Source organism: Colias philodice, chromosome 16 (assembly GCF_061535455.1).
Source record: "Colias philodice isolate Cphi_HAF_F1 chromosome 16, ilColPhil1 Martin Lab GWU primary, whole genome shotgun sequence".
In the NCBI taxonomy this organism is placed as follows: domain Eukaryota; kingdom Metazoa; phylum Arthropoda; class Insecta; order Lepidoptera; family Pieridae; genus Colias; species Colias philodice.
The window spans coordinates 6,628,759-6,646,038 of NC_143101.1; the positions used below are offsets into that span (position 1 = coordinate 6,628,759).

The 17,280-nt window shown below is 36.6% G+C and overlaps 1 protein-coding gene across 2 annotated transcripts in view; it reads left to right on the plus strand.

Annotated features, from left to right (window-relative positions):
* The first annotated feature begins 232 nt into the window (after positions 1-232).
* The window catches only part of Sema1a (semaphorin 1a), a 264,482-nt gene continuing 247,434 nt past the window's right edge, over positions 233-17,280 (plus strand). For both annotated transcript variants that reach the window (XM_089704811.1, XM_089704812.1), the window contains exon 1: positions 233-409. In XM_089704811.1, the coding sequence (XP_089560937.1) occupies positions 316-409 (94 nt within the window). In that variant the 5' untranslated portion in view covers positions 233-315. The remainder of the gene's footprint in view (positions 410-17,280) is intronic.

The following is a 17,280-nucleotide window of genomic DNA, read 5'->3' on the forward strand; positions in this document are numbered from 1 at the left end:
AAGTATAAACAAAGGCTCGGCGGGGGGCATTCGAGTTTAATTGCAGGTTTAGCGTTCATTAGGATATGCAATTTTTTAACGCGATTATGACGTCGCAGGGTCGAGGGTGCGTTGGGGTGAGGGGCTGCGTCACGTGCGAGGTCCGCACTCCGCCACGACGCATGCGAGACCGCGGGGCGCCGGGAGCGCATGGGCCCCCTCATACCCTGCCTCGGCCGTCAGTCAGCCGCCGGCCATCGCGCGCCCCGTCCGCTTTCACAGCGCCCAAACGTGCCGCGAGTGCTTTTCAAGTGATGTCGGCTTGTGACTAGTGCCATGCTCGTGCACTGTGCCCTCCTGGCGGCTCTGCTCGCCTCCGCCGCAGCAGCTTGGCAGGAAAACGTCCGCCCTAAGGTCTTCGCACAACTAGGTTAGTACGAAAGCTGCCGTCACGTTGTCAGATGTTACACGGACAGCTTTTGACAGCTTAGGGCTCACTATCGAGTTGTTGTAGTGAACGTTCGATGTTTACGTCGTTTTGTTTGACGACAATCGCAGCGCGCATCCAAACACGCCGCCGTTCGAAGCTCTTGTTTATATTATTTAGGTCGATGTAATCAAAACACTCGAGTTTGTTAGTGTTATTTAAGTGCATCTATTCATTGAATTAAGAAACTCTATAGCTTACTCGTAAGAGAGATCGTTTGATACGTCAGATTATAGGTTATCTTGGGAGGCGAGAGGTTATAGACTCGCGTTCTTATTGGAGCGTCGGCGTCGTGAGCTTTCGACACAGTACTTTATTTTGAGATACAAAACTCAGCAGAGTCATGTTTTTTGAGTAATTATCTCATAAGTATTAAAAACATATTATAAAATGTATATGTGTTTGGTTGTGGTGTGTAAAATGAATGTTTTAAGAATTAATTGACATTGAAAAGTACCATTATCTTCCTGTATTAAATTAGATAAATCTGTTAAAGTTTATTGAAATCTGTTGTATACACAATCATAATAATTCGTAAAAAATAATTAAAGAAGATATATATAGAAATACGGGATACATTCCAGCAAAGGCATTGTTTCATATAAATCAAAAAGCTCCGCGATTTCTTGACACAGAGCTCGCACAGTCCGGCGGTAGAGGCACGCGATTCATCCTATGATAAAGCCGGAGGACTGTGCCTCTATTGTTTTATTGTGCAGCCTGCATTGCAGGGGACAGCCACGTGGCTCTCATTAGTGGATCACAAAGCGAAGCAGTTTGTTCTGCGTTTTGCAATGTTACGCTTAGATTGGCGACCATGCGAGGTTTAACGTACCGAACTAAACTTTGGCTAACTCCACCGAATGCATTTAATGTTTTTACAGTGTATTGTACAATGTGATAACTTTAGCATGGCTCGCTCGATTTAAACAGCGTAAGCTCGTTTTGTGGTTTCTAGTTTCGAATGGACTTGGTACTTGTATTCATGGCGTATTTGAATTGCGGTCACGGAAGCTCGTGCATCGTAAATATGATAAATAAGACCACCCACTGGGATAATAATACAAAGATGGATATTGAAGTATATTGAAATAAACTTAATCGACATGTCTGTTTATGTATAGCACTAACAAAAATACGGCAACTTAAAATTTTGTTTGTACTAAAAAATTATAAACGAACAGATTTCATCAAAAAAATACACTTTTAGTCAAGTGCACTCGGTGCCTCTCGCTCCCCTTATATAAAATATATGACTCGAATTGAGAATCTCTTGATTTGAGGTCGTTTAAAAAAAGGAGGATCGTTAAATTTAAGCAATATGAATGAACGGTTATATAAGAATGTATGTCGTACGGTACTTTAATAGGTCCAATTAGGAACAATATGAATTAAAACGTATAAGTCTAGACGTGTAGACTATAGTTCCATCGCATATCCGTCGATTGTATTCTTCGTTATTTATCTTCTTTCAAGCCTTAATTCACCCATAGTCGGGTATAGGCCTCCTCATGTTTTTTCCATTCTTTTCGGTCTTTGGCCAGACGCATCCAAGATTTACCCGCTGTTTTAGAAATATCGTCTGACCACCGTGCTTTCGGTTTGCCTGGCTTACGTCTACCACTCCATGGTCTCCATTCCGCCACTTTCAACGCCCATCGTCCGTCGCTCCTTCGGCACATGTGGCCTGCCCATCTCCACTTGAGTTGGCATACTTTGAGAACAATATCAGTAACCTTTGTACGTTTTCTGATAGTTCTATTTGGTATGTGGTCTAAAAGGGAGATTCCGAGCATGGCACGCTCCATTGAACGTTGAGCTACTTGCAGTTTGTGAGTAACTTTTTTAGTCAATGTCCACGTTTCTGCACCGTATGTGATCGAAGGTGTGACGCATTGATCGAACATTCGCCGCCTGAGAAATAGTGGGATCTTCTGGTTTTTAAGGATATCGGCAAGTTTACTGAAAGCCGCCCAACCTAGTTGTATTCTTCTGTCTATTTCATCTGTCTGCCCATCCCCTTCCAGTTGTATGGTTTGGCCTAGGTATATGTATGTTGTTACTCTTTGTATTGTGTGTTCCCTAACGGCTAAGCTGTTCAAGTTAGGGTATTCTCTGCACATGAATTGGGTTTTTTGTGTATTCATTTTTAATCCAACAGCAAGCGAAGCGCTATACAATTGCTCGATCATCATTTGTAAGGCATCGGGTGTGTGTGCGAATAGGATGATATCATCAGCAAAGCGTAGGTGGGATAAAAATTCTCCGTTGATATTCACACCTGTTGATGACCAATCCAATGTTCTAAATACGTCCTCTAAGGCAGCTGTAAATAATTTTGGCGATATTGTATCTCCTTGTCGAACGCCTCGCTGAATAGGGATAGGTTGGGTAAGTTGATGAAGTTTGACCTGGAGAGTAGCACCGCGGTAGATTTCTTTCAAAATTTCCACATATCTCGTGTCAATTTGACAGCGTTGTAGAGCATGGAATACTGCCCAGTGTTCCAAGGTGTCGAAAGCCTTTTCATAATCAATAAAAGCTACACATAATGACTGACAGTATTCTGCGCATTTTTCTATGACCTGGCGTACGGTAAATATGTGATCAATTGTTGAGAAATTGCGTCTAAATCCCGCTTGCTCCACTGGTTGTTCAGCGTCAAGTTTACTAGCAAGTCTATTTGTCAGTAGTCTGGTAAAAACTTTATAGATGTGAAGAAGGATCGATATAGGCCTATAGTTGGCAAGATTGGCCTTGTCACCTTTCTTGTACAATAATGTGACTATGGCATTTTTCCATTTTTCAGGAGCTCGCCCTTGTATAAGCACACTATTGTAAAGTTGTTGGAGTTCTTTAAGAAATACTGGGCCTGATTTTTTGAGCAGTTCAACTGGAATATTGTCTTCACCGGGCACTTTATCACATTTCATTTGCTTTAAGGCAGTTTTTATTTCGTAGAGACTGAAGTCAGGTAAGTCTTCCGTGTAGTGTCTCGTTAATTTAGCTCTGCAGTCTCCCGGTATAGAAGTAGGTTGTGATGATGAGGTGTATAGATCGGAATAGAATTTTTCAACAATCTCCATAATCTTTTCTAGATCGTTGGTCTCTTTCCCATTTTCTGACTTCAGTCTACAAATATGCTGGCTACCAATTGACAACTTTTTTCTGAATACTTTGGGGCCTCGGTTCTTAGTAATAGTATCCATTATAGTGTCGTGGATATGATTCCTGCAGTCCCGCCGTATAGCTCTTTTGACTGTTTTGTTAAATCCTGATATGTCGCTTGAGTGATTAGAGAGTAGGGTGCGTCTTGATCGATCAGGTTTTGGGTGGTCACTGATAATATATGTAATTTCTTGCCGGCTTTTGGTTTGCTAAACTCCATTGCAGCCGTTTTAAGTGCATTTGAGAGATGATCATTTATGTTGTCAATGTCTTCGTCTACACTTTTCTCTCTAAGCAGATCTTGAACACGCTGTTGAAATTGGTCGGTATTGGCGGATATAGCATTTAAATTATATTTAACATTTCTTCTTTGTATGAGTTTTGAGCGTTCAGACTTTGTATTCAACCGGATTTTGGCTCTAACTATCCTGTGGTCACTGCCCATGTTAATGCAGTTTAAAGTACTGACGTCAGTTATTACGTATTTCTTGTTTGTTAGAATGTAATCTATTTGATTTTTAGTAGTACCATCTGGACTAGCCCAGGTCCACTTCCGGTTATTCTTTTTTTGGAAAAATGTATTCATTGCATATAATTTATGTTTGATTAGAAAGTTTACTAATAATTGACCTCTACTATTTCTGGTACCCAACCCATGCCTTCCTATGAATTCGTCATTTATTGTAGATCCTTCTCCAATCTTTGAATTAAAATCACCCATAACAATAGTATAGTAGCAAGGCGAAGTGTTAAGAGCGTCCTCTAGGTGACCATAGAATTCATCGACAACCAAGTCGGGGCAGGAGCTCGTTGGTGCGTACACCTGCACAACTTTTAGTTTTAGACGACTATTAACGTTAAAAATAGCGTAAATTACCCTAGATGAAACAGGGGTCACGCTCTTTAGAAGATGTGCAAAGGATTTATTAATTAAAATTCCAACACCACCCTGCGAGTTCTCATTTCCTTTGTGGTATAGAAGGTGGCCAGACGGTAGTCTTGTGAGACCTTCACCCTGTCGGCGTGTTTCGCAAAGACCCATAACTGTCCAATTGATTTTGTTCAGGACGCTGTTTTCAAGTTCCACAAGATGTTCATTTTTAAGAAGACTTCTCACATTAAACGTAGCAAAATTTACAGTGTTTTTATGGCAGCCGGATCCCGTCCAGAGATTTTTAGCACCCCCTGTCCTGTCGGATCCCCGACCGCTGCCGTAGTCAGGCCTAACAGGACCGCTGGGAACTGGGGGCCGTGGTTTATTGGCTTTATTCATATTAATCATGAGGGGTTTTAGCCGTGAAACGCCGTGCTGGCTACTGCAAGTTGGCGAGTCCACTCTTTCAGAGGGTATTTACTCCTCTGGGCTTGTGGTAGCCCTCTCTGCCGGTAGGCAGAGTGTTCGGGTTATTTGACCGCCGCCCGATACTCGGCGTTGACGGTTTTACGGTTTGCTAGGTCGAATACGCAAGAACCAACCTTCCTCCTTTCTCACCCGGGCTTAGGACCGGCCATGGCGGAGTTATTATTAATATTAATAACCCGTTATTTATAATAATAATTCGTTATTTATAAATATTAATAACCCAATTCTAATCATTGCCATAAAACACCCCAAGTATGAATCAAATCCATTAGCATATTTTATTGTTGTTTTATTTATAGTTGTAAGTATGTTAAGTGTGAAGTGTCGAATGATCTTCAGCAATTTGATCACTCAATATAAACTAGAGGGTTCTGCCCACATGATGTGTTTTTATACACGATCAAAGGCCTCTGTGGAAATTGGAGATAAAGGATTCAATATAAATATTAAATAAAGCTCATTTCGTTATACGTTGCATATTGTTTAAGTGAGTATTTTTGCGTGATAATGTGACATGTAAAATTATAGGACACTCCGACTGACTGAATGTTTCAATACTTTGCAATTTATTTGCAAAAAAAAAATAAAATAAAAATCAACACAATTTTCCATCCACGTGTTCATTTAATTAAATATCTACGGCTTATCAAATATTCATGAAATATGTTTTCGGCTTAGATTGTATAGTTCAACTGAAATATAATTTAGTTCAACTGAACTTCCATAGCTTAGCTTTTCTATCGGAGTTTAAAAATATTTTATCAAAAGAAAGTGTCATCGTTGTCTATGGAAGTGGCATGAAAACTTGAAAGAGATATATTACATAGATACTGTAGAAACTGAGCTGAGCTATCATCTATCTAGACTGGTTTGGTGTAGGTGTGCTACAAACCGGTAAAAGGGAGTTTCTCCTGTCAATGACTCATTAACCAGTATTGAGTCAGGTCAGTGATAGATTTTTCTTCGTGCCGCATTTTGCTCATTTTCTTGTTCAAATAAATATTCAGAGAATCTGTATGAAATCTTTTAGTAAAAAAAAACACTACAGATACAAAATAACTTTATACAGAAATTAGTAAATGCAAACGAAGTTGTTGTATTTACGATTGAACGAATTCGTGTGTCAAACTCAAACTCAAATACTATATTATACTTCAATAGTAAAAGGACAATATTTACCTGGGTATATCTCTGTTGCAAATAGCCTAGGTTACACTAGACAGACGAAATTAGTAATTTATATAAGTATGTTAACTAGTGAAGTTCTTGTAAATTAAGTCTGCTGTAATCTATTGTAAACCATATTATCATTTTGTAGCTTCACGTGTTTTAAAAAGAACAAGGAGATTTATGGACTCCTCGTATTGGGTTTTCTGTATCTAAACTTCAATTTGATATTTTATACGGGGGCATTATGGTTTCAAACGCCCCTTTATGATTTAACTGCTCAGATTATAAGAACGTTTGAGTGTGCCCATAAAATAACTGTTCACTTACTACCTGAAGAAGAAATAAATTACTTACAGGATAAGGCTTTTATATTGTGGAATGTTTAAAACGTGTCGCGTTTTGGCTTATACGTATTTATTGGGTCATTCGTCAGAACCAATACTCAGGGGAACTGTTATGTGGTTGGGGTGCATAATACTGTGACGCGATGTTGTTTATGATTGGACATTCTACTACAATTTATTAACATTTGGGAATGGGTCGATAGGGGAATAAACTCATTTGCCTCACGAATATTATGTTTATGATGTTATACTAAAAAGAACAGTATAAAATAAAGGAATTATGAAAATCGTCGCCGACTACAATATGTACTAATATTCCTTCAAAACGATAGGGCAAGCAATGTGACCTTTGAGGGAAGTCCGTTATGTTTGTGAAAGTGGGTCGCAATTGTGATTAATAAAAATCGTACCGGCAACGATAACCGCTAATCAAAAAAGGACAAAAGTTCAAGCGTTCATCGACAATGCGATCGCTATTAGAAGACAGGAATGCGATAATAGAGCAAAACAAAACGTGCTTAGTGGTAACGTAATATGGTGGAAAATGGTTTGTGTTTTGTATACAAAGATCAGCACGTTGAATATCAACCTTAATTTAAAGCAATAAAGCTTTTTTTGTAGAGTGACAACGATTGTTATGAATGACTTGCGTCGCGGGCTACGCACGTGCGTGCGGCGTTGCAAGCGCGCTGGTACGGTATAGGAGTAAGGGAGACGTACATATTTTAGGCGCCACTTGGTTGGACAGGGACGGATGTATGACGCCTAACGTTACTGTCTTCGCCCAATTTGGGATTTAGTTTCTTATATTCAGTCCTGTCGGTTATTTTTGCACTAATAAGAACGATGGGCTTGCCTGTAACACAGTTAATTACAAGCCTGTGAGATATCGGATAAGTTGGGAATACGCCTGCAAAATAGATATAATATTTCATAAATAACCGTTAACCGCATGTGCATGACATTTGTTCCACGATGCATTTCCTCTGCGAGAGTTCGCGGCAGGTCTCATAACTTTCCCGAATATGTTATGAAGATTGGCCATAACTTGAACGTGCTATTACATTTTTTGGCGATATTGCTTTTCGAACCAAACACGAATATAATGGAATATGGTATCGGCTGTTCCATTCAGATCTGAAATGCGGAAGAATGGAGATGAAATAAAAGCAGTTGGGAATGGTGTTTTTATTCAACCTTTCCATATGAGTACAGGGCAAACATTGGTTTAGAAACGAAAATATTTGCCGAATCCTCCACGCATAATACAGAGGAAAGGCATTTTCAAAATGGCTGGGCAAGTGTGCCTAGTCCATTGTTATGCAGTTTTAAATCCGGATTAAAAAGGAAGCTCATAATAAGTCCTATGAGGGGAAGCTACATTCACTTCTCGTTGTGTTGCAACTTCGTTGTAACGCTTTGCTATTGTGCAATGCAAAATAGTTTACATTCGCCGACTAAGCATTAAGCTCATCTTTTGTTTCCATTGTCCGGATCAATTGCTGGTGTACGTTAGAATTATCCAATTGCTCTGTGCAAATAAGCAGTAAAAAATTGTTTCTACAATCAAAGCGTACTTACCTACGTCTAATTCATTATTTTTCCATATGAATTTGTCGGTCGACTCTCAAAGGCGTATCTTTTTACCTTCATTATTATTTCACTTGCATAGTTTGCGACAAAAAGGTATTGGAATATGCAAACGCCCCCATTTGCAGCGAGTCGCATTAAAACCCTTTGCATTTGAAAAGGCTCCGATGAATAGGTAGGAGTCAATGGGTCGTAAGAAATGGGCCAGTCAGTGACGCAGGCTTGTAGTCAAGTGAAACGCACTTCTAGACCAGTTTATTGAGATCTTTAAATGTTAGCTAATGTTGTTGGCATCAAAGGCAGCGCAGCGATTTATAGGTTACATACCGCAGTCTTTCTGTCTCGGTCTATTTTTAAAATCAAATTTGGTACTCGATATCGCTTTAAAATATCAATTGGATAGGCTAAAACGAATATTGGTTTAGTCTTGGTAAATAGAAAAAATAAAGTCTCTACAAAATTTCTTATCACACTTTTTGTTGACACGTTGATAGTACAGCTGTTCTTATGACCACGGAAACGAAATCACTGATGTGTATTATACAGTATTTATAAAGTAAATTTGCATCAAGTGTAGGGGAGGTCGTTTTAACCTGGTAGCCGTCGTTCCATTAATGAGCCAGGTGGTTTGTACAATGTGAAAGTTAACAATACCCGTTGGCGAGGGTAGCTTACGTTCTATCGCGTGCTTTCTATATATATTCTCAATGGATTTTTCTATTCGATTTAATTGCTAAGCCGTCATATGGTTGATGTGTTACCATTGTGGGTGTCCTGGATTACGTTATTGTTATTATTTGGAACTTTATTATAAATTTAGAAACAATGTACCTAATTGTAGCTAAGAAATTAATATTTAAAATTAAGCTTTTGTGTATGTTGTATTATTTTTTCGATATATTATGTTATTAAATTGTACAATTTAAACAAAGTCTCTACAATATGTAACTCCGTTATTAGGTTGTACCTCAAAATCATGTATAAATTTTTTTGTTGTTGTTTATGATACAATAAAATTAGTGTTCTTGTTAGCATATAAAGAATGTAAATACCAGTGAAGTGTATTAGTCGAGGAGAGATGTATATTTAGTGATTTAAAAATAAACAAGCCGTGCGGCCGCTCACAGTCTACACTTGAACTTGACGTCGAGATCAATAACCGCTGGCGTGTTGATTAATTTTTATGAGTTTTAAATTATTTAATTGTAAATTTCAATTATACCATATAGTTTAAACACATGACGTAATACGTCTGATTCAATGTGAATTCCTGTTGGTTTTGCAGCGCAAGTTGGTGATCGTATCATTTTATATACTCGTTAAGGAACTAAGAATAGCTTGGAATTTAATTTTATGTCTTTTAATGGTCATGTTCAATTATGAATGTAATAAATACAGTAAGAATACAGTGTAAAAACAAAAAAGTTCCTTTTCACTATTAATTTAAATTGAAAATTTCTTGCAAATGCGGCTTTTTATGCCTACTAATTTTAAGAATAAGTTTAAAGGATTAAAGAATTTCTTCAATTGCTATCAATTCGTAAATACAAAATGAAGCTCTCTAGACGACAGACGTAATAACAAAATTCTCCCCAAATAATTTACAAATAATTGAGCTGATAAAGGGAGGTATCGTTTGTGAGAAAATAATGAGGATTCGAACCGTAAAATTATCAGTCACGGAAAATCACATCAGCGCGTTCTCACTCGTCAGGATTTACATTCCATCAAAATATAATTTAGATTTTTCTCTTATACTTGATTTTCGGCACATCTTTAATGAAATATCGCTTTTGAAATAGGGTTTCTCAATTCTCGAACTGACAGTCGTGACTGTGATTAAATAGTTAAGTTTTATTTATTGAACTGTTTTTGTCGCAAAATATAGGGAGTATAAATTGTGATTGATCATTTGACGTTGGCAAATATCTACACAATATAAATACTATACTCGTGATTGTTATGATGATCATCGTTTTTAGTTTATTTTCCTATTACAAGCACACATACGTCCCTTGAGGGTTATAGAATAAATCATCACACAATCCAAGATGCAGGCATAACATCGTTATTTATTTTTATATTAATCTACGTTTTAAAACCCATGGGAAAGTTGCTAGACCTAATTAAATTTTAGAACTTAGGAACCTAACGATATTTATTCCAAACTAATTGATAACAGCGACCAATGCATTCAGTACTCGTCATCATGGATAGACGAATAAATGGATTAAGAAAAAAATCCACAAGGAATGCGATAGTCGCTACTAAAACATTCAATGCAGATGTTTAGCAGTGCACCGATCGATAGCTTAGACAGGAATAATTGAAGCAACCGTATCCCTTTCAGAAATAGAAACCAGTTCAAAGAAAAAGACGGCGCTAAATGCATCTTTCATTTAAAACGATTCACTGAAAAAAACTGTCCTGAATTCCATTTGCTGAGCCCACAAATTACATTATGGACTAAGGGTTGGAATAATATGAATTGTTTTTGTTTGCCTTTGTTTAGGTTAGAGCTGTTTTATTTGCATCTATTTTTATAAACTGTAGAGTCGTTGAAGCGGCTCTATTTTTTAGCATAGATAACATGTATTGGCGCTATAGGCTGTGAAGGTTGGATTTTATTGTATTTTATGCATTGTTTTTTTCTACTATAAAGTTGAAAGTGTTAAAATTTATTTAATCCAATACTATTTGAAAACCTATATCATCATCATTCGGTCATCATAGGATGATCTAACCATACAATACTTCTTTTAACGCTTTTTAAATATTGAACGAAACAAATAAACAACAACACCTTATTTCCAATATCAATTCAACAGCAAAACATATTCACATTTCCTAAAGTAATTTATAAATATAATTTCCTGCAATAATTAATGAGCCCTTAAGAGTTCATTGGTTTAGCAAAGTTTCCGCTGCAAACTCGACTTACGCTTACTTACTTCGGTGACATTGGATTAGTTCGGAGTTCGCAAGTTGCCGATGTTACAGCGTGTCTAAGATAACGATAGGTTAATGGCATCCGTATTATGACGTTATATAACTTTGACGTTTGTATATATGACTACATAATTATTATACGGGCAAATGTAAAATTGTATTAATTCGATCGGCGATAAAGGGTTAATGTAGTGGTTTGGTAGTGATCCTAGTTAGCCTTATATTTTTTTCTACAACATTTTAAATTCACGATACTGAAAGGAAAATATAGTGTCATAACATTAAAGTAAATGAAACAAATTTATGATTATCGCAATGTATTAACTTGAAATATAAAAGCCTAAAGAAATCGTTAAAATGAACTATTATTTAATTCAGTGGAGCATTTCATTTAGTTAACGACAAATCAGTTATAAATCAGAGCTAAACAAGAAAATATTTTTATTAATGTTTATGTATCTTATAGAAAAATATATTACTTTTTACGATATGTCATACGTAATTGCTTAGGAACGGTTTCGGCCCCATGGGGTCTTACTATAGTACGGTTGCGCGATAATAGCCTTTATTATGAATTCCCGTAATAATATCATACTGTTTTATTGTTTACGTCTGAATTAACTACGTTGGGGCATGGAGTTGTCTGAAATTTTTCTCATCGAATGATTTATTTATGTGAATGTCATTCGTAAAGGCAGCTAAAAACTGGTATTACGTTTATGTGATATAGCCAAACTTTCTTGGAAATAAAAATTTCAACACTGTAGCTTACTTAGACTTCATGAAGCTTTAACTTAGTCAAGCCATTTGTGCACAATAATGTTCAAAGCTTAAACGTTAGTAAATATTTAAATCAGAAGTTTTTACTGTTATAGTACATAAGATATTCGCTTGTTTTGGGATAAGTGGAAGCAACTTTTGCGAAACTCTCTATTATGAATTTATTCTCTTTACTTAGGCTCGTCCATAATTTTCTCGAAAACAAGTGAATATCCTAACCTCAGAGAGCATCAGATGGACGGAACCCTCGATGAGCAAGTGGAACTCACACTTGACTGGCTTTTTTTGCGAAAAGCATGCATATGAAAATGTTCAATAGGGCTTACATACAATGAAATTGAAGAGGAAATTTTTTGCATTTTATTATTTTGGCAGCGTGTCAAAACTGTTATTTCCGTTGCACACCAATATAGTTTAATTCCCAAAAAACTCCAACCAATTAATTTATAACTACAAGCGCAGCACCCACTTGAAATAACTTAACAGCCGTGCGAGCGAATCTGGGTCGTTTGCTCTAGTCATTAAGTTTTAAAATTGCTCTATGGGTTCCGTATAAAAAGTGATTCCCACATGAATGATCGCGGAGCGAGGTCAAAAGTTCAAGTTGGTAAAAAACCGTATGCAGCAGCTGTTTGGCACATGATGGTTGGCGATGGAAAAACGTTTAATAAAACTAGGAGCTCGCTCGCTCATTTCTTTCATATTTTTTCGTCGGGACGTGGTGTTGCTATAAGAGTACGTCATTTCGAGCGGGATTAATTTTTTTGCAGCGCACTGCGACATATTTTAATGTGTCTTGACGGGAGTTTTATGTCTATCGGGCTATTAAAAGCATTTTATAAACTTGCTAAGATATTAAAATGGCATGACAGGAACTAAAGTCGGGTAGAGTAGAGGTATTTATGAATTTTTATTTTATTTTGCAACTACTCAATTTTGCTAATAATATTTTTACTCTAATGTCACTTTCAATTAAATTTTTTAAGGAGCCTTCGTTTCAAAAATTGTTTTGGATTTTGCTTGTGTCAAAATGTTTGGAAATAATGTCGTAGTGTTCTTTAAAACTACGTGGAATGTGTAAACAATACTAAAGCTGCAAGATAACGAGATATTCTTGTGTAATGTAAAAAATGTTCATATTCAGCGGATCAATGCAAAGCCCCAAGCGGTTTTATTTGGTTTCGTGTAGGCAGCGTATCGTGCTGGCGGTTACAAAGTTCAACCAAATATACAGGCTAGATAAATTTCAAAGTTTGCCAAAAACTTTCAAACAAGTTTCAAACCTCTGAAGGTTTTCGGAATCGATAATTACGTAGCTATTCTGTTCAATTTATTTGCGAAACCTCTACGAATGGAAATTTCAGTTTGGTTTCTAAATCTATACTAACAATATGAAGCTGAAGAGTTTGTTTGTTTGTTTGAACAAGCTAATCTCAGGAACTACTTGTCCGATTTGAAAAATTATTTCGGTGTTAGATAGCCCATTTATCGAGGAAGGCTATAGGCTATATATCATCACGCTATGACCAACAGGAGCGGAGCAATGCGGGTGAAACCGCGGAGCACAGCTAGTATATCAATACATATTGTACGTGGGCGAGTATGAATTATATAAATAAGTGTACTTAAGAACGAGTTCATAATTAAATGATATCGAGTATCTTTTCCAATATCAAAGAAGCTAATAAGGTTTAATAAGAACGTTTGTATGTTATCTATACTTACTTGATATTGGATATTTTTTATCTTTGTTTCAAGCATTTATTAATTAACTCCCTTCAGCTTTGCGTTTATTCTTTTGCAGACCTGCATTGTTTACTGGTTTGCTTTTATTTATGATTTTAAATCAAAGGTCTAGTTAGTTAACTAGGTATGGTTATATAACGTAGGTTATGCCGAGTGATTTAAAAGCTTTCGATTTTATGTGTAGTCATGTGATTAGAATTAGTATTAGGAATGATACGACAAGTACAACTACACGACTACTGATACTACGGACTACTTTCTCAACGTACGTAAATGATATAATAGGATATTTTATAATTCTATACTTTATGAATATAAAGTGGCAGTATCATCTAAGCGATATAATCGTGTTTAAACTGATCTATAAACGCAACTTTATTGTTTTAATTATAACCCCAAGCGTGTGAGTATATTTGCAGGCCGCAAATGACTTGTGAAGATCTTAATTACTGCCATCCGGCCGTTTGATTGGCTCCCGCATTGTTTGTACAGCAACAGGACAATTGCACTTGCACTTAGCTCCACTAATCATACCTATTGCGACCCGAGGGGTCTTTGACTTAGAAAATAGCATGCGTTTTTCTTTGATTTATTTCATACAGTTTTTTTTGTATATTGTAATGCGTCTACGTTTTTTTATCATCATCAGTATATCATAGAACATGTACCTAATGTGTATAAATAATAACTAAACTGTGTAGTAGGGTATCATTTTTCAGACAAGACGTATCAAGGAAAAAGTGATGAAAGGAAATTCCAAATTCAATAATAGCCCGTAGATATATTAATTTCTCGAGATTTACTCCCTATCACTTTGGATATCAGGATCACAAAGACTTGAAACGTTTTCCGAAAGAAATGCTTCGTCAGGGTTAAAAATATCACAACGGTGGGATCGATATCGTGGCGATTGTGGGCTGATCATTCTTTGGTCTGCGAATAACAAATGATACCAGCTTAAACGTCAAATACACAATGTCTTGTGGGTTTACATGAATTTGAAGATTTTCCGCCGATAATAGAACGATGGTTATATTATGTTCAATGCCTTACATAAACGAGTAAAAACCTACATACAATCGATATAAACGTAACATAAGCATATAAAATGTAAACTAAACTCTCTTTTTAATATAAGGTCAAGTAGTTATTATTTGTTATTTTCCATCGGACATCGAACCCAGGAATACAGGCTCTACGCTCACGCCGTCAACCACTGTGAAACAAACATGCGGTGAACCATAACACTTAATAAAATGTCCACCGTTCACATGGTTGTATCAATTTCTTCTGTCACGCTAAGACTGTCTTCGGGAAGAAAATTTAAACGAATCCGTAAATAATACTCCGCTCGCATTACATAAAGAACCCTAATCCTTACAGAGTGATGACACTGAATAATGTAAGGGATCTAATTTAAATGGTCGTGGTACACTTTTGCTTTCTATAGAATCGAACGAACGGGTATTCAGAAAATTTAATTTCCGTAGATAGATCGAACAATTTCGCTCCAATGTGGTGTCCGTAGTGGTAGACCGTAATTGGGTCAACCTGGCGGACAATGGACTTTGACAATGTTATTATTAGTAGATCTCTTATTCATTCGATCGCTCGATGAACTTATCAATCATTCCCTTTCATGAAAGTTTCGATCAAAGAGTTAAGAGATGAGAACATTGTTTAAGAAGTCCCTTTTCGATTGCGAGTTGAATTTCCAATAACAGTTCCATTCTGTACTTTCTGTAATTGAAAAGTAATAAAAAACTGCGAGTAAATTGCTATTGAGTCAAACGCTTTATGTACTTTTTGTGACCGTCTGCTTATTATCGCACTGCTATTACAAATACAAAGTTCGTACGTGTGTGTGATTCTTTCAGACTGAAGTAGTTGCTTGTGTGGATTGAATGCTAAAGTTTACACTTTTAGCTAGAATAAAATTTGGCCTATTGTAATATGTAATTTTGGGAATGAGATAATAATTTTTAACTTAATTGTTATTAAGTAATATAATTTGAAACTAGGTCATATATTAATAAAAATATTGCCAACAATAATACAAAATAGTATACGAAGTCACTACTGCATTGATAATATCCAATCAATGCTATTATAATGAATGCAAATCATTGAAAGTACTGATGTACTGATGAGATATCGTACATTTAGCTTATCTCTATAGCTTTGCTAATAAAGACAGGGCTATCACATAGTGTTTCCTGACTTCGAGGAACTGACAGAGAGCTGTTTGTGGTTAAACTAACTTTCAACGCATCGAGAATCGGACAGTCTCTACTCCACCTTAATATTTATATCAGCAAAATATCTCATCGATGTGCTTGATCCCTATCAAGCATTTCTACGCGAGGCAAACTTTACACACAATACAGAACTAAATGTATACCCATTGGATTAAGCTAAAGTAGCCCGTATTCCGTTGTACTAAACATCTAAATACCCAGTGTGGTTTTTCGTATTGTTGCCAACGGGGCGTGGTTGTCTGATCCGTGTATACAGTTATAATTTCGCTCAGTAAGCCTTATTTGAAATATCTAATGGATCGCGTTGATAGCTTTGATTGTTCAGCATTGAGCCTAATAGGGTTAGGCGTTGCGCTTTCTACCGTGCACTTTAAAAGTATTCAGGTTAGATACGTGATCGGTCTAGATAGTAAATAGTGGGTTGGAGCGTTTCGTAGCTTCTTAGCAACCCTTACAATGTGAAAAGTTAGTCATACAATGGAGTTATTGTGGATCGGGTAAACAGAGGGATGGCAGACGGGTGCTGTGCACGCTCCGATGATTACCCCCTCGCCGGGACATACTGGTGGGGAATACGAACGGCCACGACGCTTTTTTATTTTTAATCCAACAGTGTAAGTCTGGGCCTCAGCGCAGGCTTTTTGTGTGAAAAGCTTAATTTAATAACAATTGATTCTACAGCGTTCGTTTTTTTGTGAAAAGAGATTTTAAACTCAAAATAAACAAAAGTCTAAGCGGAATTCACTGGAATATTTAATTAAGGGCTGATTTTTCAATCCTTCGTTAAAACTTATTCATCGAATAACGTATTAAACTACCATTTAAAAAATTTGACAGTTTACAGGTGACATTTTAAAATGTTCGTGTAATACTTTATTGGACGGATAAATTTTAAAATTTATCCGTCCGTTATTTTTCGATCCTTGGTTAACCAAGGATTGAAAAATCGGCCCTAAGAAGAATTTGTTTATGTTTTTGAAAAAATTGGTACCATTAAAATTCATATCGGCTCGGCCGCGGCGGTGCAATAGTTGAGCGCGAGTCTCATAAAACTCAAAATCTACTCAATTCAGGCGGACAAAACGTAAAAATAAGCCATTAAAGAATAGGTATGCTAATTGGTATTTGCCTTTCAGAGTATTTGACTATGTACTCAAGTTATAAAAATAATAAAAAATAGGTAATTGACATCATCATTATTATCACTTCTTGTACGGAACATGTCTATCAAGTGAGAAAAATGTACATTTACAAATTACGGAAATTTAACGGATTATCCGTTAAACCTCCTTTCATAAAACATTGTTCAAATTTCTTCAAATAAGTAAGAGCCACTCAGTACGGCTCTAACAAGCTTGGTATCGGCTTTATGAAATCTATCAAAATTCAGATTTGGTTGCCCTGTACGTAAGGTAAATAAACTAGTTACCGTATGTTTACAGCCTG